The sequence below is a fragment of the Zootoca vivipara genome, chromosome Z1 (assembly GCF_965207765.1).
Source record: "Zootoca vivipara chromosome Z1, rZooViv2.hap1.1, whole genome shotgun sequence".
NCBI classification, from domain to species: domain Eukaryota; kingdom Metazoa; phylum Chordata; class Lepidosauria; order Squamata; family Lacertidae; genus Zootoca; species Zootoca vivipara.
Window position 1 is genome coordinate 61,161,149 of NC_142583.1, and position 21,422 is coordinate 61,182,570.

Below are 21,422 nucleotides of genomic sequence, written 5' to 3' on the forward strand. Positions count from 1 at the left end.
CTGGAGGGACACAGCAATTGGCATATATGTTGGAAAGATGGTAAGAAGTGCTGCAGGCCTGAGCCAGACTGTCCATCCCTCCTCCCCCAGTGCCTGCTTTTTGAAAAACAAGCATGCATTCCCAAACTACATGCTGGATATCAGGTGCAGTTTGATCCAGAATTGGTAACACTGTCTTCAAGGGAGGGCTAATTGCAGCGACATACATGTACAGGAAATATTGGATTGTGTTTTCTAACAGATAGATCCCAAAGAAAAAGAAAGAAAGAAAAAAGAGTTCCAACTTATTAGATGCTCATGTTATATTTTTATAAAATTATTTACACTTTTTTTGTTTTTGGTCATGGGCAAATCCATTGGCACAAACAGCACAGTCACACAATATCCTTTTTGTTTTGTTTAATAGCTAACATTATATATATAGATATCTATATATATAGATAGATGTGTATCTTAATTCCCCAGTGAGAGGGGCAACCAAAGGAAGAAAAAAAAAGTAATATACAAAATAAGCTGATGGTGACACAATGCCGAAAATAGCTTATTATGTTAATTAAGTGCAAGGGGAAAAGCCTCAATATAAAGCTTAATTGCAATGAAGGTTCCGTTTGCCAGTTTAAATATAAGACTTGCATTAAAATATTTCTTCTTGTCTCTTTCTATCCCCCCTTCCCTCGGATGACCTATTTAAAATCTATATACACAAATCCAGTTGTAACACTTAACGGTTGCATAACGATGCATTCAAGGATATGATTTCTTAATTAAAAAGTACACATGGCAGATGTGGTTGGTTGACATAGGCATGGCGTCGTCTTCTGAGGGTCGACGTTACGTTGAGTGCTAGCCTCAGTCAGGTGACCAGTCACCTGTTACAATATAATATCCCAACAACCCTCTTCCCAGAATCCCACAGTCTTGGACGGCGGCAGCAGCAGCGCTCACTGGATCCATATGGTGTTCCCTCTTTCTGGCCGACGTGTCTCGACTGTCAGCTCCCCGAATGTCGAGAAGAACTGCTCCATCTCCTTCTGCAGCATGTCGTTCCTCTTCTCTGCATCTTCTTTGGCCCGCTCAGCATTGCGCATTTTAATCTCCACCATGGTGAACTTTTTCTTCTCCTGTTCCAGTTCATCATGCAAGCCAAGCATTTCCGTCTCCAGGGAGAGATTCCTTTGTTCAAGACTGGAGGAGTAAAAGAAGACAAAGGGCTTAGTATACTTTGGTACAACTCAATGCTCATAAGCACCGAAAGGAGGATAGTTCAGTAACAGATGTGATAGCTCAGTTGGTAGAGCATGAGACTCTTAATCTCAAGGTTGTGGGTTTGAGCCCCATGTTGGGCAAAAGTATCCTGCGTTGCAAGGGGTTGGACTGCAATAGATAACCCTTGTGGCCCAATCCAACTCTACAATCCTAGAATTCTAGTTAACACAGGGTGCCACTTACATAGAAGTAAGCCCCACTGAACTCATCATACACAAAGAAATGTGACAAAATTGTGATGTTATGGGTTAGAGAAAAACAAACAGAACTGGAGACACCTGTCGGGGACTGTGCTGAGGAGGGCTGCACTGAGGAGGAATGGTGGGGGCCTCCCCCCTCCCAGGAGCGGGAGGACAGTATAGATTTGGAACAGTGGTTTGCAGAGGGGCATAGTTCAGAAGGCAGAAGCTGGGAAAGGCTGGATGGGGAACAGCTAGGAGAAGAAACACTAGAAAAGAGAGGGTTAACAGATTCACAGTTGTTGGATAGCATTCACCCCCCCCTTCTCCAAAACACGGAGAGCTCAGAAAGTCTCAGAGCAGAAAGCGCAAAGGATACAAACTCAGATTACAAGACGTAGGATTGACATAGATTGAAAGGGATGGAGGGTGTGTGTGATCCTAAATTGGGAGCGCCACAATTTCTTTGTTCTCTCACTGTGATTATTAAAGTTTCTAACTGGTAAGACACTTCTTTCGTTTGATCTTTGTTTACTGCCACGGGGAGGAAGCCGATTCCCCAAAGACTGACAACACCCTTTTCCAGGGATGGATCTAATAAGCCAGTTGACAACCTACACGTGAAAAGGCCCAGAGAATGTTCTAGGGACACATGATATACAGTTGTACTCTTGAAGCTAAGCATGCCTGCTTTGGAACTGTATGCGAACGATTGTGGGGATGGGAGGTAAACAAAAAGTTACAATAATAATAATAATAAACATTTCAGGATGGGATTATTTAGAACAGAGGAGAGGAGAGGAATTGTACTTTTTTATTTTTTACTGGCTGCTTCACTAATCTCTTTCTGGTCCCCTCCTTCCTTAAGGTACTTGGAGGTGAGGAATAATTGCACAGGCAGGGACTTTTTGCTGCTTGAGTCAAAGGATGAAGTACCTTGCACATTGCATGTGTAGAAGCTGAGTAACAACAAAGAAACAAACAAACAAATAACTACTTTTAAAATTATTTATACCCCAACCATCTGACTGGGTTTCCCCAGCCACTCTGGGCTGCTCCCAACAGAATATTAAAAACACGATAAAGCATCAAACATTAAAAACTTCCCTAAACAGGGCTGCCTTCAGATGCCTTCTAAAATTCAGATAGTTGTTTTTCTCTTTCACATCTGGTGGGAGGGTGTTTCACAGGGTGGGTCCCACTACCAAGAAGGCCCTCTGCCTGGTTCCCTGTAAGCTCACTTCTTGCAGAGAGGGAACAGCCAGAAATAAAACACCAGGCCTATTTATAGTTAGGCTCATAGTTCTTAAGGTGTATTCAAATAGACATGCCTAGTTAGTAGATTTCTGGAATCTAATAAAATATAACAGATTGGGAAGGACAAGGAAGTGGGTAAGATGTTATTTTGAGGTTAAACCCTTGGAACAAAATACATTCTTCCCATGGCTGGCGTGCATCCTGGAAAGCCTTTCCCCACCACTCACCACCAATTTGTACTCTTCACTGCATCTCCTTCAGGATCTGACTGCCTAAATGTTCAGTTTGCACTCTTACCTGCCTGTGTGGTTAAGGAACAAGCATGGCATCTTCCACCGCACATTGGCAGGAAATGTGTAAGGCAGGCGGGCCTCAGAGACCCAATATGCACATTCTCTCTATCCCCATTTTTCCCCTCAAGGGGGAATTTTTTATTTTTATTTGCAAATTAGGATGCCACACGCTCTGATCTCCTTGCAGAACAACTGCCTCATATGTCACTCATGTGGGTGTGAGAAATACATGTGCACTCCTCCATGATTCAGACAGGAGTACCAGCTGGATCCGTAGCTCAAACATTATTGTCCAGAGCAGCCAAGGGAAGGAGGAGGCGTCCACACCACAACCTGATTGGATCTTGAAGGCACTTCAATGACAGGATGACTGACTGAGCTCACCCACCAGGTTCGCCTCCTTGAGGGGAAAAGGCTGCCTCTATAGGCAAATTCATGCCAAACACTGCATGGAGTTCAGTGGCAAGTTGGGGAGGTTGATGCTGGAGGGATGTTCTCACCAAACTGTGGACCCCTAAGTCCCTGGCAGGCGGTGATGGCAGCCAGTGGCGAACGGTGCCGCTTGGCTGCCTGGGGCTCCGCAGCACGCATGCGTTGTGATGTCATGATGCACAACGTGCGTGCCAGGGTGAGCCAGGATGGACTGCACATGTCCACACATGCGCAGTCCGTCCGGGTTGGCGCTGCTGCTCTGCTCAGCTGGCGCACTCTGAAGCAGAACGCGCTATGGGGCAGGTTGTTGGGCGGCAGCGGCAACCCGCTCCGTAGCGCACTCTGCTTCTTTCTACTCCGGTAGAGGAGGCCAGGGGTGGGCCAGGGGTGGGGGCGCTGCCCCCGCCAGAGTGGAGCTAGAGGCAGACCGCCCCCTTTGCCCCCCTTGCTACACGCCTGATGGCAGCTACCTAAGGACTTTTTTCACATCTGCATGGGGAAATGCTAGCCTAGGGAGGGATCTACGTGGTTTGAAGGTGACCCGGAAACTACAACTAATCCAGAATGCGGTAGCTAGACTGGTGACTGGAAGTGTCTGCCGAGATCATATAACACCAGTCCTAAAAGAGCCACATTGGCTCCCAGTACGTTTCTGAGCACAATTCAAAGTGTTGGTGCTGACCTTTAAAGCCCTAAATGACCTCAGCCCAGTATACCTGAAGGAGGGTCTCCACCCCCATCATTCTGCCCGGACACTGAGGTCCTCCTCCGAGGGTCTTCTGCTGGTTCCCTCACTGTGAGAAGTGAGGTTACAGGGAACCAGGCAGAGGGCTTTCTTGGCAGTGGTGCCCCCCCTGTGGAATGCCCTCCCCCAAGATGTCAAGGAAATAGACAGCTACCTGACTTTTGGATGACATCTGAAGGCAGCCCTGTTTAGGGAAGTTTTTAATGTTTGATATTTTTTTATTGTGTTTTTAGTATTCTGTTGGAAGCTGCCCAGAGTGGCTGGGGAGGCCCAGCCAGATGGGTGGAGTATAAGTAAATAATAATAATAATAATAATAATAATAATAATAATAATAATAATAATAATAATTTATTATTATCATCATCTTTTTCTCATAACTCACTCAATTCCCCACCTTCCTTGCACCTCCACCGCCCCTCTTGGTCTGGCTGGTCTTGCCTACTTGGGGAGAGGATTTCACATGGCAATTATTCATGAAATAAAAGTCTGTCCGTACTACATTCTACTTCCACTGCTGCAGGTCTTATGCCTCTGAGCTTATGCTTCCGGTTGGTGAGAGCTGCAGATACGGAGAGTGCTGAAGCTCGAGGGCTTCCCACCTGGTTGACCACTGTGAGAACAGAGTGCAGAACCAGAGGGGCCTTGGGCCTGATCCAGCAGGGCTCTGCACATGTTCTTATGCTTAATAGAAAACCAGCGTTACCAATTGCTAGATGTCGGGAAACTCTTGCCTATTTATTATATTTATGATGCCCAAAAAGTTTAGGCCCTTCCCCCTGCCAACATTGCAAAGGCTGATGGTTTGAAAATCTCAGACTTTCAAGACTGAAACTCTCCCAATGTTTTGAGCTTCACAGCAAAAAATAAAAAAATGAGCCTTTACTAGACTCGGTCTAGCACTTAACCGGCCTAGGGCTCTGAAAGGTTGAAGCCATTTCTAAGGCTCATTTGCAATTTTTTTTTTATAATGGAATCAAAGCCTCTTGAGCTCATTAAAACCCATGCTATGAATCTAAAAACAGCAGAGAACTTTTGCACTTGCTGCCGCTGAGCAACACATTTCCCTTTTTGAGTGTCCCCTGGCATGCAGCGAAATAAATTTTGTGATACTCGTTAGCATTTACAGCTGGACTTTTTGATCACTTGGTGCAGATGGGAAGATGCGAGCCATATATAAATCCCCTAAGAGATAAATTAAGCCGAGTGCTAAGACGTCTCCTGACCTTTTTTCTTGCTCATTGTTAATGCAACACTTCATGTCAGAGCATATATAATTTAAATGATTTTTTCCTTGGGATCTGACTGAAGGGCCCCAGTGTAATGATCTTAGCTCACCTGACTAGCAAATAACGTACAGTGGAACCTCGGTTTATGAACACCTCGGTTTATGAATTTTCAGCGGACCCATCTGGAACGGATTAATTTACTTTCCATTACTTTCAATGGGAAAGTTCGCTTCACTTTATGAACGCTTCAGTTTATGAAAAGACTTCCGGAACCAATTACACCCATGCTTCGGGTTAAGTATGCTTCAGGTTGCGTACTCCGCGGACCTGTCTGGAACGGATTAATCCACTTTCCATTACTTTCAATGGGAAAGTTCGCTTCAGTTTATGAACGCTTCAGTTTATGAACAGACTTCCGGAACCAATTGTGTTCATAAACCGAGGTACCACTGTATAGCTGTTCCCATCTAGAGGGGAGCATGAGCTACCCAACTTGAATACTTCTTGAACTGGGTTAGTTCAATTTAAGCCGATGAATAATGCAGTCCTCATTGCTCTGGCACATAAGTGCTCAAGGCTATAATCCTCTATGTGCACTTATTACCGGGGGGGGGGGAGTCCCAATGAACTCAATGGGGCTTACTGCTGGGTAGGCCTGCATAGGACTGCACTGCAAAGAACAGAAGCTCTGACCCTGGCAGCTTACCTTCTTATCCTTGTTTCATACTCCACCTTCTGTTTCGCCATTTCCTGCTTTAAGCTCGACACAAGGCTATGCAAAGCACTGTGGTTGCCCGTGTTGTTGACAACAAACGTTTCGCTGTTGTCGCTGCTGCTCGTCGCTCGGCTGCTGCGCCCCCCGACGCTTCTGCGGTCGCCTTTGTTCTCGTAATCTCCTTGGTTGGAGAGGTCTTCGTGTTGGGGCTCATCCAGGAGGACGGGGTCTTCAAAATTGGCCCCGTAAAAGTCTTGCTCGGGGCAAGTGGTGGTCGAGGAGCGGCAGGAGTTGGAATGTTCGGGGAGGGAAATTTCGCAAGAGGAAGTGGACCAAGTCGCGCTGTCGACGCTCTGCTTGTCTTCGGCATTCAGTATGGAGAACTGCTGGTGCACATTGTCGTAAGTAGAGAGTCTGTTGTGCTGTCCAGAGTCCCCTGTGAGCTCCTTCTGCTTGTTGTCCCGCAGTGTCACATACCCATTGGACATCCAGCCCTGGTTCCGGCTGTTCAGAGAGTTGCTGTGGGCATCTGTGCTGGAGATGCCCATTCGCACCCCTCCGTTCTGCACGCTGTGGGTGCCCATTTTGGTGACTGGCCCTTTCAGGGAAGATGTTCTTCTGCTCTGCAAGGTACCATTGGGCAAGGCTGGTGATGTCTTCTCTTGACCCTCCACAGAGCTGCTGAAGGATCCGTTGGTGACGATGCCACTGCCTTTATTGAACGCTGGGTTTTTTTTCACCATAAGGGGTGGACTTCTGGTGATGTCCAGTTTGTGAATGCTGTTCCTTGGGCTATTTGACTTGCTCCCAGGCTGAGCTGTAGGAGAGCCGTTCTCCACAATGGTTCTTTGGGGAGACTCTGGTTTATCCCAAGAACATTGTCTCAGTGGTGACGACTCCTTGGTGTTGTTGTTTTCTTTGTTCTGGAGCTGACCGATGATCACTTTCTTTTGGACCTCGTTGTTGTTATTGCTCACCTCCTGCCCGCTTTGGACGTCCCCATCCTTAGGAAACAGCAGCTCGTGCTCACTTATCATCATGGACATCAGCTGCTGGACAACAACAGTACCTATAAGAAGACCACATAAACACAACCGGCATTTAAACAGCAGGTAACCATTGAAGAAGAAGAAGAAGAAGAAGAAGAAGAAGAAGAAGAAGAAGAAGAAGAAGAAGAAGAAGAAGAAGAAGAAGAAGAAGAAGAAGAAGAAGAAGAAGAAGAAGAAGGCTTGTATCAAACCCTATCTGTTGTAAGACTTGGTATCTACACCTTCCAGTTTTTGTCACTCATCATTTGTTTCTCTCTCCTAACACAATGATGATCTCAGCAAGGAGTGCTGTGTCCAATTATGGGCACCAGTTTAAGAAGGAAATTGACAAGTTGGAATGTGTGCAGAGGAGGGTGACCCAGTTGTCCCATAACTTAATAGAAATCTGTATTTTCTCCTGTATGTCTTATGATTATATCTGTACTTACAAAACTTTTTTTAAAAAAACGGGATATTGACATTTATTGTTTGCTATGTTCTGTGTTATAAAAAGGGCTATACATATATTTTTTTTAAAAAATAAGATAGAAGCCCTCCTGCAATACTTTGGCTTTTATAAGTGGTACCTTGACTTACGAGCGACTCGACAACCGAATTTTTCGACATCCGAATGGAAACTGCGGCGGTTTTAGATAGGGTTTTTCCGACTTATGAATTTTTAGATGGGGTAGCTTCGACTTACGAATTTTTCCGTTTCCAATGCATTCCTATGGGAAATCACGTTTCCAATGGAGCTTTTCGACTTACGAATTTTTCGACCTACGAAGGTGCCTTCTGAACGGATTAAATTTGCAAGTCGAGGCACCACTATATTAGCCTGTAGATTTTCTAGCCTATATAAAGGGGATCTTTCTCTTCCAAGCTCAGGATAGTTCCATTCTTGTAGCTCCAATTGCACCAGAAGAGCAATCCATGTTTTTCAACAACTCTGCACCAAATTTTACTTATGTGCTGAACTCCATACAGGTTGGCTCCTCTTCCCAATCACACCAGCAGCTGCCATGAACCAATCACACAACTGTAGGTGGCCCATCAAACAGGGCCCTCTCAATCCCCCTTCTTCCCCCATGCCAGTTTGGACACGTGACTCTTCTGTGGTTTCCAGAATACTGTACTGATAAGGTTGAGTTTGTCATGTCAGAGCAAGACAAATATCTAAGCGTAACAGCCAGACAAATACCTAAGCATAATAGGCTTCAGGAACACAAGAACAACAACAACAACAACATGGTGGAAAGAAATAAAGAGTCAGAAGATGAATGATCTCATTACAATGTATGAAGTTCACTTCAGTTTTACTCAAGGTTTGAACAGCATGTAACTGGTTGGATTCAGAAACCCGTAGCAGTGAGCAAACCCCCCCCCCCAATTTCTGCAATGTTTAGTTGTGCCGAATGAAGCAACACATCATAATGAGAAAGGATGGTAAATCAATTTAATATAAATGTCATTAAGCGCTCCGAAATGAGACTGGGTGCAGCTGCCAGAGTGCACCACACAGTTCTTTACTGCTGAGTATGCTTCTGCTTATGTTATAAATCAAAGGGCGCTCCCTTAAGCCAGGAGGGGGATCGTTTTGAAATGCATTATAATGAATAACCATCGCACAAGCAGCATGACTTCCTTTGTAATTTCTGGAGCACGTCTTTGGAAGCTAGGCATATGGCAAGAAGAGGCACCTTCCTCTGACCTGATCCTTCCTGAAATGGTGGTTTTTTAAAATATAATAATAATAATAATAATAATAATAATAATAATAATAATATTTATTATTTCTACCCCAACCATCTGGCTGTGTTTCCCCAGCCACTCTGGGCAGTTTCCAGCAGAAAAATAAAATACAGTAATCTATTAAACATTAAAAGCCTCCCTAAACAGGGCTGCCTGCAGATGTCTTCTAAAAATCTGGTAGCTGTTTTTCTCTTTGACATCTGATGAGAAGGCATTCCAAAGGGCGGGTGCCACTACTGAGAAGGCCCTCTGTCTGGTTCCCTGTAACTTGGCTTCTCGCAACGAGGGAACTGCCAGAAGGCCCTCGGCACTGGAGGTCAGTGTCCGGGCTGAATGATGGGGGTGGAGACGCTCCTTCAGGTATACTGGACCGAGGCCATTTAGGGCTTTAAAGGTCAGCACCAACACTTTGAATTGTGCTCGGAAACGTACTGGGAGCCAATGTAGATGTATATTTGGAGGATATAATCACATTTCCAGGCATAATTCTTTGATGTGCTTTTGAGCAATAATTGGGAGTGAAGATGACACCATGACACTTTGTAGCCAATCAGACTTGGCTGCTTGCTGATGTCACTGAGGGCAAATGAAGTCATTCAGAATGATGGGAATATTTCTTTGACGGGCAAAGCAAACGTTTCATCCCTTTTCAAAAAGCAAGCAACCCCCAAAAATTCTCAGGATACACCAAACACCTGTCAAAGCTAAAGCCTGATGCAGATTTACATGCCTACACAGACGTGATCCCTGCTGAGTTCAGTGATTCTTGTATAGCTGCCAAGTTATCCCTTTTTTTAAAGGGAAATTCCATTATGCGGAATAGGCTTCCTCGTGAGAAAAGGGAAAACTTGGCAGCTATGGATTCTTGCTACCTAGTAAGTGTTCATAGGATTGCAGCTCCAGAGATATGGAATTGTTTTCTTCGGATCAGGATGATTCCCGCCTCCACCCCCCCCCCCCACTCCCAATGCTAATCACAGGGCTATGGAACAAAAGCACGTGTGGATGTTTCTTGCGCCCTTCTAAATGAGTTACACAAACAGTGATCTCACTTCTCATATTTAATGAGTTATGGGGGCGGGAGGGAAGCACAAATTATTATTGCAGCTGAGATATGAGCATCTGCAATCAAGGGAGCACTTTCATTTGCAGGCGGCTCTCCCTCTACTCTCTAATTAGCAAAACAAATCATCTGTTGATGAGAGGGATGTAAATCCACAGAAGAAGGGGAAGAAGCGAAGAACCTGATATCTGGATTTTTTAATATATTTTTTTTTGCAGATGTCTTGTTAAGAACTTAAAGGTCTCCTTCACTGGATCAGAGTAAGGTTTTACAGCACATTATTCTAAGTTAAATTTCAGGGATTGGCAGGCTGGGTTGAGAATGATTTGGTTAGAGATATTAATAATATGTAATAATTGATATTTCTTGTAGGGGGTGGAGGAAGGGCTGGGGAAAGAAATTTTAGATTTGTTTAACAGTAATGTTATGTTTAGTTAGGTAATTGGGGGGATAGCCACCTATCTTCCTCCCTATCATCCTGAAGCCTCTGGGGGCAGGGGGGGGCTCTGGGGGGAGGGAGGGGTGGAAGGAAACCCAATTACAAAAATAGACCTCCCATAAGAAACCTGCTATAATTATATTAAGAAAGTATGAAAATCAGGAAGAAGGGATCTGAGGAAGTCACGAATACAATGTTTAACAAAGTAAGAAATTGATATTTTTAATTGTTTGTTTGTCCTTGTATTATGTTGAAGAATTATATATAAATGGTTGGGGGGTACCCTACCCCAATCTCTCCTTTTGTCTTGGGGCCTCCTGGTGGCAGGGGGAGGTCCAGGGACTAAGGAGAGGGAGGGTGAGGACAAACCCAGCTTTAAAATGGACTACCTTCGACTCTCAACACCCGCAGGATCCACTTGTGGTAGAAGGGGACTTGTAGGGGGAGGGAGGGAAGGTGGATAGAAATGTTCTTTATGTCTTGTCTCTTTTGTGTTATTATATAAAATCAATAAAAATTATTTTTTTAAAAAAAGAGAATGATTCCTGTCTGAAACTCTGGAGAGCTGCAGCCAGTCGGTGAAGACAATATGAAGCAAAATGCACCGCTCCTCCAACTCAGTAGAAGGCAGCTTCCCTTGATAGGGCAAGGCCTTGGAAAGACCAGAAGTTCATGTAGTCCACCGCTGCATTTCCCAGTAGTGGCCACTCAACTTGTTTCAATTATTATTGCTATATTTATATCCTGTCTCCTTCTCAGACTGGAACTCAAAGCAGCTTACACAATTTCAAACAGACAACTTGCAAAAAGCTGAAAACTTGAAACCTAAGTTTAAAAGCAATTAAATTTCAATAGAATTAAAGCCATATATATATATATATATATATATATATATATATATATATATATATATATATATATAAGCAAATCTGTTGAAATACAGACAGTAAAGAAGCACAGCTCTGCCAAGGGCCGTTTCCTTTAAAAAAGCCACCAGTATAATTATATATTTTTGTAAATATTACGAGTTATGATATTTGCACGTAGAAACGTTTGCACGGTTTCCCAGCGCAAAGCAAATGCTCAAACAAATAAATGGTTTTGCTGCTATGTTTGGTGTCCACACACTGGTCCCAAATCATAGCTGAACTAAAATCCTGGTTGGCCGCTGTGAGAACAGGATGCCGGACTAAGATGGGCCACTGGCTTGATCCAGGAGGCTCTTCCTTTTATTACACTTGATTCTTAATTTTACTTGATGGATGCTTCCAATACAGATGCCACGGTTCTGCTCCAAGCAACTAGTCTTGTGTAAATACAGGCCCTGTTACATCAGATCTGGCCCTCTTGTACTTTGCACACACTGCTGTTTGGTTTCCAAGTTCCACAAAGCGTTTACAGCATATTAAATAAATATTAAATTAAACCCTACTGTTGCATCAATGTTCTTGCCAGGATCCTCAGACCAGCTAACTGAACCTTCGTGGTGGGTTTTTGCTTTGCCACTCACCTTCCATGATGGTCAGGGGATCCTCCACTTTGGGACGCAGGATGTTGGGACCAAACACAGTAGCCAGGTTTTGCACACTCATTTTGTTGACTCCGGAATAGGACTGAACTTCATCGAGGAATCTGTTAATGCATCCAAAAAAAGCATAGTCCAGAATCAGGATTCAGTCAACTATAAATGACAGGGCTGAATGGGTGAGATGCTATAATTAGCAATTATGCATAAAGGTGCAAAGGAGACATGCTCCCTCACCCTACGCCAGTCCTGATATAATTCCCCCCTTGTCTCTTTTCCTTTGTTTGTTTGAATGTAAGCCTGCAGATAGGGAGTGTCTTGTTTTGAGTGGAGCTACCAGACTGGTTACTGGGACCATATAATAACACCAGTCCTGAAAGACTCACATTGGCTCCCAGTACATTTCTAGGCATAATTTGAAGTGCTGGTGCTAACCTTGGAAGCCCTAAATGGTGTTGGCCCTGCATATCTCTACCCCCATTGTTCAGCCCAGACACTGAGGTCCAGCTCCGAGGGTCTTCTGGCAGTTCCCTCACTGGGAGAAGTGAAGTTACAGGGGAACCAGGCAGAGGGCCTTCTCGGTAGTGGCACCTGCCTTGTGAAATGCCCTCCCATCAGATGTAAAGGAAATAAACAACTCTCTGACTTTTAGAAGACAGCTGAAGGAAGCCCTGTTTAGGGAAGATTTTGATGATTGATGTCTTACTTTGTTTTAATTTGTTGGAAGCCACCCAGAGTAGCTGAGGCTCCAGTCAGATGGGTGGCATATAAATTATTAGTGGTATATTCTTTACCCACAGAGGTGAATCTGGTGTGCAGCTTTTACTGTATGCTGAAGACACACATCTTTACTCTGACCCTTGAGAGAGAGATACTCTCCTCATGATTCTAATTTACTTTAAGCTGCTTTAAACATTCACCCTGGGACCTTACAGCAAAGGGCAGGTAATAAATCAATAATGTTAACAGCAACAACAAGAAGAATATGTAGTAGAAGTTAAAATTTAACTGTTCTGTTGTTACCCCTTAAAGAGCTGTTCACAGAAAACTGTCCTATCCAATGATGTCTTTGGGAGTGCTAAGGCAATCAGTGTTTTGAGATTCTTGTTGGGATATTTACCTGCAAATATACTTCAGCAGGTTGAAGTTGACAGGCGGCAAACTCTTCACTTGCTTCACTAGTTCATTCAGCCCCTGTGTGAAGATGAGATCTCAGCATTAGAAACCCCAAAGAAAGAGACCGAAATGTAATACTTCCCACTAGGGTTGCCAGACTCAATAGAGGACAGGACATCTGTGCTTTTAATTGCCCTGCTCTCTTTTGAGTCTGGAAACCTTAAAGAGAAACCAGCAGATCCTTTGCTTGGAAATTAAACAAAGGGTCTGTTGGTTTCTCTTTAAGGTTCCCAGACTCAAAAGAGAGCAGGGCAATTAAAGACACAGAAGTCCAGTCCTCTATTGAGTCTGGCAACCCTACTTCCCACTCAGCATTGCTTTACAAACTATCCATACAGATTGTGATGGGCGATTGCAACTGCTCACATGTGTTGAGACCATAGCTGCCAAGTTATCCCTTTTTTAAAGGGAAATTCCCTTATGCTGAATAGGCTTCCTCGTGAGAAAAGGGAAAACTTGGCAGCTATGGTTGAGACAATTCACAGCTGCCACTTACAAACATCCATTTCCGATTGCTAAAGGGAAGCGCTGGTTGGCGTACCATGTTTGGTTCCAGGATATGGTTAGAAGGCCCATGATGGAGCAGCTTCTAAGCACATCTGGTTCCTCTGTAGCTCTGAGAGCGGAGTATGGATCTCCTTACAACTCTCAGCAAAACCCTTAGCAAAAACTACAGCTCCCAGGATTCTTTGGGAGAAGCCATGGCTGTTTAAAGTGGTATCACAGTGTTTTAAATGGACAGTACGGATGTGGCCTTTGTCACATTCTCAGGAGTATGGGGAGGGACCAGAGGTCAGTGGCTGAGCAAGAATGAGGTCCTAAATTCAATCTCTAGCACCTCCAATGAAATAGGGAGCCGGAAAGAGCTCCGCCTGAGACTTTGCAGAGGCACTGTCAGGAGACAAAACTAAGCTACACGGACAAATAGTCTGAGCAGGTATAAGGCAGCTTCCCAAGTTTCTAAGCTATATCATAGAAACAGCCAACATAAAACGAAGGCGACAAAGCAGGAGTTAAATCACTCCACTCAAAATCCCTCAATAAGACTGCCAAGCACCCGATAATTTCACACACTGGAATCAAGGCAGCAAACTCACCGTTTCCTCTTCCTTGCTGAGTAGTTTGGCGCAGGAGAGAAAGTCTTCATATTTGGCGTACGGAATAACTGGCTCCGGGAGCTCTCTGAGGTACAGCTTCAAAAGCGACGCCACTGTGTGTACATCTGTATTTCTGTTGGGAGGAAAGGGGTGAGATTACTGCTGGAAATGTAGCACAAGGCACCTAGAAAGCTATTGATGTTTTCGTGCAGATCTAAATACATATTTTATTATGCATTTTATCGCAAAAAGTGTGTTGAGGTACATATTCTATTTCAACGCACACATTTATAAATGTGTTTCATCCTGAAATACACAAAATGACTGTAAATTTTGAGAAGTTCATCATCTGAAGGATTTGTATGCTGCAATCTGAACATTCATCCGAGAGGTGTGGCTTAGGTCACTTCTCATTGCAGTTCAAAGAAAGTGAATAATTCCTACTCTTGGCAGAGTTATTCTCCTCTAAGAACTGGTCTAAACCCAGCTAAGCCAGCCACCATTGCCGCATCCTAAGGTAGCAAATTCTGTGAGTTATTTATGTTCTGTGCGCAAAATGAATGCTTTCTCTTTTTTTGGTCTGTCTGGAAGCTACTCCTAATCAACTTCATCAGATAACCCCCAAGTTTTACCAAATTATTAAAGAGTGAGGAAAATGATCTCTATCCATTTATTTCCAAACCATGCATATTTCTTTGCCATTGTTTGTATCCGAAACTAAACCCGTGCACCCTGCACTCTGCAGGTTGCAATCTTTTTAAAGAGCTCGGCAGGTGGAAGGCTTTGGAAATTGCGCTGTATATCTATATATCACCACTAGGTGGTGATGTTGTAAAATAAGATTTATACAGAATACTTCCTCAGGCCAAAGCAGCTCCCATTTGTTGCATGGTATTATTGCCGTATTGGACTTAAAAACTATTCTAGAGGTGGATGGTGAGCCTGCCTAATGAGATGTGAGCTGCATGAGAGCATGATTTCTAAAATGAGAGAGATGCCAGGTTTTCAAATCTCTGGCGTTTCAAATATCACATATCTGAACTGGGGAGCCTTCCTGCTAATCTCTGAGCCATCAATGCTTACTAGGAGTAGGGAGGCTCTCAGGGCAGAGCAGAAATTGGGGACTACTTTCCCCCTGAAAAAAGCTGCCCACCCATTTTGACAGTGTTTTGGGGAGCATACAAACAGGAGCAAAAATGTTCCCCTTCTAACATGGCGAGTTCCTCGATATTGAAAGCACTGTCCTCCATCTGTTCAGGCAACATGCGGCAACACTGCACATTGCTTCCATTCAAGTGTGGAGAGAACCACTTTGAAAGAGATGATCTGAACCACAACACACAGTAAAGGTACCCCTGACCGTTAGGTCCAGTTGCAGACAACTCTGGGGTTGCTCATCTCGCTCTATAGCCGAGGGAGCCGGCGTTTGTTCGCAGACAGCTTCCAGGTCATGTGGCCAGCATGACTAAGCCGCTTCTGGCGAACCAGAGCAGCACACAGAAACGCCGTTTACCTTCCCGCTGGAGTGGTACCTATTTATCTACTTGCACTTTGACGTGCTTTGGAACTGCTAGGTTGGCAGGAGCTGGGCCCGAGCAACGGGAGCTCGCCCCGTCGCGGGGAATCGAACCGCCAACCTTCTGATCAGCAAGCTCTAGGCTCAGTGGTTTAGACTACAGCGCCACCCGTGTCCCTACAACGCACAGTATGATGCTCCAAATCTCTTTGCAAAGGAAATTGGGAGGGAGTCACGAAGACCTTGCAACCACTCTAAAAGAAGTAATGCAAAGTGTGGTCCCCTCCCCACAGGGAATCCCTCTATCTCTCTTGGCAAGTACTTTGGCAAAGGAGGAGAAATGGATCCCAATTTTGTAGCACCTTTGCCTTAGGAGGACATTGTTCTTTTGGAGGGAACTGTGTGCAGTGAAAAAATGAACTCCTTTAAAATTTGGCACACTCCTGTTCATTTGGCACTCCTGTCCTAATTTTTGGTGAAGCCTGAGGGAAACAAACCTTGACTAAGCCTCACCTTCCGCTTCCCACAACAAACACACCACTTTCTTTTTTTTCTTTAATAATTTATAAAAAAATATTTATAATTTTTATTAGATTACCATTTAACAATATATAATCACATCATTATTATCCACTTTACCTCTCTGGCTTTCTAGAGCCTGTCGACTTCCTTCCCTCCCGTCTCATGGCTTTCAAAATTAACCTTTATATCATCACATTTTATACGTTTCCCAATTCTGATTACACTCATTACAAAATACCTCAAAATTTAAATAAATAAGAAAAGGGAGAAATTTTCTCATTACAAGTCTTCAGGCAACCCTACTAGTGATGTTAATTGCTTATAATATTCTTTCATATATTGTATAAATTTGCTCCAGGCCTTTTGGAATACTTCATCATGCTGGTTTTGGATTGTTCCTGTCAGCTTTGTCAGTTCCCAAACACACCATTTTCACCATGCTCTGCTTTCTCCCATTTAAATAAACTTAAGGGAAGTTGGCGGTTCCAGTTTTCCATTTTTCCTCCACCAGCTGCTCATTAAAAAATCGGGAAAAGTTTTTGGGTGAGGGAGCAACAGAGAGTAACTCAGTTTCTGCCGACTTCCGCAGGGAGACAGACACTGGGCACCCCAGTAATTGATTCTGTACTTGACATTTTTAAGAATATAAAATCATTTTGCCTCTAGAGGCAGTGTTGTTGTGTGGTAAATAACACTATTAAATCCGTCTAAAATTATGAGTGGTGTGGGGAAAGTGGACAGACACATTTTCTCTCCCTCCTAACACTAGATCTTGGGGACATCCAAGGGAGCTTAAAGTTAGAAGACGCGAGATGCTTTCTGCCTGGGGAGAATCAGGTGAAGGTGTCCTGCCCCAAGCCCCAAGCCAAGAGGCACTGTACCAAAAGACAGCCAAGTTACTACTACAGTGGTACCTCTACTTACGAATTTAATGCGTTCGGAATGCACATTCATAAGTCGAAAAAGTCGAATCCCATAGGAATGCATTGGGAGAAAAAAATCGTAAGTAGAGTTATTCGTAAGTAGAGGTACCACTGTACTACCTTTTACTTAGTAAAAGAATTTTGGGAAATGATATATATATATATATATATATATATATATATATATATATATATAATGAATTGAAAAAAGCATTTAAGATAACTTTTTCTAAAAAACCCGAAGCCATTCTTTAAAGAATTCTAGGTGCCGAAATCCCAATGGAGCAGAAAGTATTATTTATGTATGCAACCATGGCTGCGCGGATGTTATTGGCCCAGAGATGGAAAGAAGATAAAGTCCCAACCAGAGAATAATGGCAGATTAAGTTGATGGATTATGCCAAAATGGCAAAAATGACTGGAAGAATCAGAAATCAGGAAGAGCAGAATTTTAATAAGGAATGTGGAAAACTTATAATTTATTGTTAAAATCATTGTAGACAGTTAAAATCATTAGTCGGATTGGAATAACACTTGTAGTTTAAAGGTGAATTTTGGATATACTGGAGATGTAAAAGATTTGGATTATTATAAAAGATGCAGGAGTAAATTACTAACAATGGGACCCACAAAGGGAAGGAGGGAAGTCCAGGAAATTCTATGGAATCTTGATTTTATGATGTATGTTGGATATGTGAGTGTAAAATGTTAATTTGAAAAAAAACACCCCTCTCTCTCTCTCTCTCTCTCTCTCTCTCTCTCTCTCTCTCTCTCTCTCTCTCTCTCTCTCTCTCTCGGCATCCAAGTTATTTCAGCACTGGAATATCCCACAACCATTTCTCCCATTCCCTGGCAGTAAAAATATGTATTATTTATTTATTTATTTCACCTGTATCCCATCTCTTTCTCCAAAGAGCTCAAGGTGACATACATGGTTATCCTCCACCTCATTTAATCTTCACAACAAATCCGTGAAGTAGATTAGGCTGAGAGGCAGTGACAGCCCTAGTGAGCTTCATAACTAAGAGAGGACTGATCCCTGATCTGCTAGGCCATAGTCCCAACATTAACTACATTACCAAACCTGCTCTCAGTTATATATTAAGCAACTAATCAGTTGCTGGACTTTCCTGACGCCCCAAATCAATTGCCTGGGATGGCTGCTTCACTGTCCCTCATGTCCTAGTCAAGTCAACCTTGAGTTTTTCTATGAATCGCATGGCAAATGGAAGCAACTCCCAGCTTGCTAATCTTTCCACCAGGCTGTCACTGGTATTACTGTTTTGTAAAACTAGGATTGCGTTCTTCTCTGTTTTCTGAAGTATTCATTGTTTTGCTCCTTTCCAACAGCAGCTACCCCTTATCCCAGGTCAGCTGGTCATGTAAACAGGCGCTTTTAAAACCCCATTGCAGCCCAACTGGACCCCAGCGTAAGAAAACAAACCACCACTCATTTACCTGCCATCCTGCTGCGGCAGGTAAATAAATGCTTCTGCAAAAGAGACGATCCCACTCAAAAACCTTCAGGATGTCTGTTTCACAATTCTGTTTGCCTGTCAAAGGCAGCCATATCTAAATCCCTCCCTGTAACTATGGCAAGCAGCAAGCCTGCTATTTGGAGTGATTAGCACAGAATTTAATTAGAGAGCACATACCCTGAGGATTTTTTAAATTCCTGGCCCCTCTGTAGTAACTATTCCCATTCTCTCCCCCCCCCTCCTTAAATAAGGTATGCTGGCATAGCCCATGTACAGACAAGCGCGAGACAGAGATGAGTTAATTGTTCATTTGATTGTCCAGCAGAATACCCACCACTGCTGGTCTCTAAGCTGCCCCTAGGAATATAATACAAAGGCTTTAAATAGTGCAAACAGTCACAAATCCTTTCCTTTGCAATTAGGCAGCTCAGATCCAGAGATCTTTTCATTCCAGCCCCTCGTTGTCATCGACTTCCGTTCTAGCAGTTGCTGCGTCGACAACATTTTTTGCTTTGTGGCATTGCAAACCTTGTGGAAATGGCCGTCAGGCTGATTACACAGCCCGGGGTTGTCCCGTCCTCCACTCCATAAACAAGGAACACGGAAGCACAGCAGGTCACCATGAACACATATGTAACATTTACAGTCAAATGTGTCCGTGGTACCATTTGCTTCAAGAAAGCAAAGGCGCTGACCTCAGGTGGGAGTTGAAGATGCAATAAAGCAACGTAGTTCCAAAAGGAACTACAGTACGTTGCTTTATTGCATCTTAAAGCTATGGTTTTCCCAGTAGTGATGTATGGAAGTGAGAGCTGGACCATAAAGAAGGCTGATCGCCGAAGAATTGATGCTTTTGAATTATGGTGCTGGAGGAGACTCTTGAGAGTCCCATGGACTGCAAGAAGATCAAACCTATCCATTCTGAAGGAAATCAGCCCTGAGTGCTCACTGGAAGGACAGATCCTGAAGCTGAGGCTCCAATACTTTGGCCACCTCATGAGAAGAGAAGACTCCCTGGAAAAGACCCTGATGTTGGGAAAGATGGAGGGCACAAGGAGAAGAGGACGTCAGAGGACGAGATGGCTGGACAGTGTTCTCGAAGCTACGAACATGAGTTTGACCAAACTGCGGGAGGCAGTGGAAGACAGGAGTGCCTGGCGTGCTATGGTCCATGGGGTCACGAAGAGTCGGACACGACTAAACGACTAAACAACAACAAGTTCCAAAAGGAAGTGAATCAAAAGCTGGTTCATGTGTGTGGGATCTTCCACAATTGCTCCAGGAGGTTAGCGATGCTGTGGTCAGCCTCAGGAACTGGCATGCATGACATGCAGGCTCTATGTTGCCTGAATCTGAGATTTCTTCTGACTCTTGTATCTGAGACTGCCCTGGTTTCTATGCTGGTGGAGGTACTGTTCAATGCCCCCTTTGTTTCTCTTTCTGCCCCCATCACTTCCTTCCTTCCTTGCTTGCTATGCAGTGGGCTGCCAAGAGGAAGGACGGCTTGTTCTTGCCCAAGGCCTGACCCAATCACTCGCAGGGGGTCTTTTTTCTGAAACATTCACCTGCAATGGAAGTGCTGTAGCCAGCTAGGGCTGCCGCATTTCAAACAGTGAAAATCTGGACAGAAAAGTTGCTGAGTTGCCATACGTCCAGATTTCATTGATTTCTGCCAGGCCGCTGCTAGAGACAGCAGTATTCTGGATATGTCCAGGAAATTCTGGACGTATGGCAACTGTACTAATGGCCAACACAGTCCCATTAATTTCAGTGGGGGTAGTTTGATTGAGAATTAGTTGGATGCATCTGTTAGTATGCCTGGTGTGGTAAATCATTCACTCAGAATGGGAGATCTAGTATCCTGGTTCACCATGCTTTTGGAAAGGGGAACACATTTTATAATGAACCCAACAATGGCTTAGGATCTTAGGGTCTTAGTAGACCACAAGCTTAATGTGAGTCAACAGTGTGATGCAGCAGCAGCAGCAGGAAGAACAAAAAATAAAATAAAATAAAATGCTAATGGTATTCTTGGCTGCATCCACAGAAGTATAGTGGCCAGATCAAGGGAAGTAATAGCACTATAAAAGGTAAAGGGACCCCTGACCATTAGGTCCAGTCGTGACCGACTCTGGGGTTGTGGCACTCATCTCGCGTTATTGGCCGAGGGAGCCGGCGTTCAGCTTCCAGGTCATGTGGCCAGCATTACAAAGCCGCTTCAGGCGAACCAGAGCAGCACACGGAAACACCGTTTACCTCCCCGCTGTAGTGGTACCTATTTATCTACTTGCACTTTGACGTGCTTTCGAACTGCTAGGTTGGCAGGAGCTGGGACTGAGCAACGGGAGCTCACCCCATTGCGGGAATTTGAACTGCCGACCTTCTGATCGGCAAGCCTTAGGCTCTGTGGTTTAACCCACAGCGCCACCCGCGTCCCTTCCCTAATAGCACTGTAGTGCTATTCTATTCTGCCTTGGTCAGACCACCCCTGGAGTACTGTGTCTAGTTCTGGGCACCACAGTTTAAGAAGGAGATTGACAAAATGGAATATGTGTACAGGAGTGTAACCAAGATGATCAAGGGTCTGGAAACCAAGCATTATGAGGAACAATTGAGGGAGCTGGGTATGTTTAGCTTGGAAAAGGCTCGAGAGGTGATAGGTTAGCCACCTTCAAATATCTGAAGGGCATGGAAGATGGAGCAATCTTGTTTTCCTCTGCTCCAGACCTGAACCAATGGATCCAAATGACAAGAAAGGAGATTGCAACTTAGATATGAGGAAAAACTT

At 44.1% G+C, this 21,422-nt stretch overlaps 1 protein-coding gene across 6 annotated transcripts in view; it reads right to left on the bottom strand.

The window, feature by feature from the left end:
• Positions 1-287: 287 nt before the first annotated feature.
• ARHGAP24 (Rho GTPase activating protein 24) overlaps positions 288-21,422 on the bottom strand; it is a 348,183-nt gene continuing 327,048 nt past the window's right edge. For 5 of the 6 annotated variants that reach the window (XM_035112152.3, XM_035112151.3, XM_060278415.2 and 2 more), the window contains 5 exons: positions 14,196-14,328; positions 13,043-13,116; positions 11,908-12,029; positions 6,107-7,184; positions 288-1,185 (listed from right to left, as the gene is read on the bottom strand). In XM_035112152.3, the coding sequence (XP_034968043.1) occupies positions 942-1,185; positions 6,107-7,184; positions 11,908-12,029; positions 13,043-13,116; positions 14,196-14,328 (1,651 nt within the window). In that variant the 3' untranslated portion in view covers positions 288-941. The remainder of the gene's footprint in view (positions 1,186-6,106; positions 7,185-11,907; positions 12,030-13,042; positions 13,117-14,195; positions 14,329-21,422) is intronic. The other variant, XM_035112154.3, reaches the window with a different exon arrangement.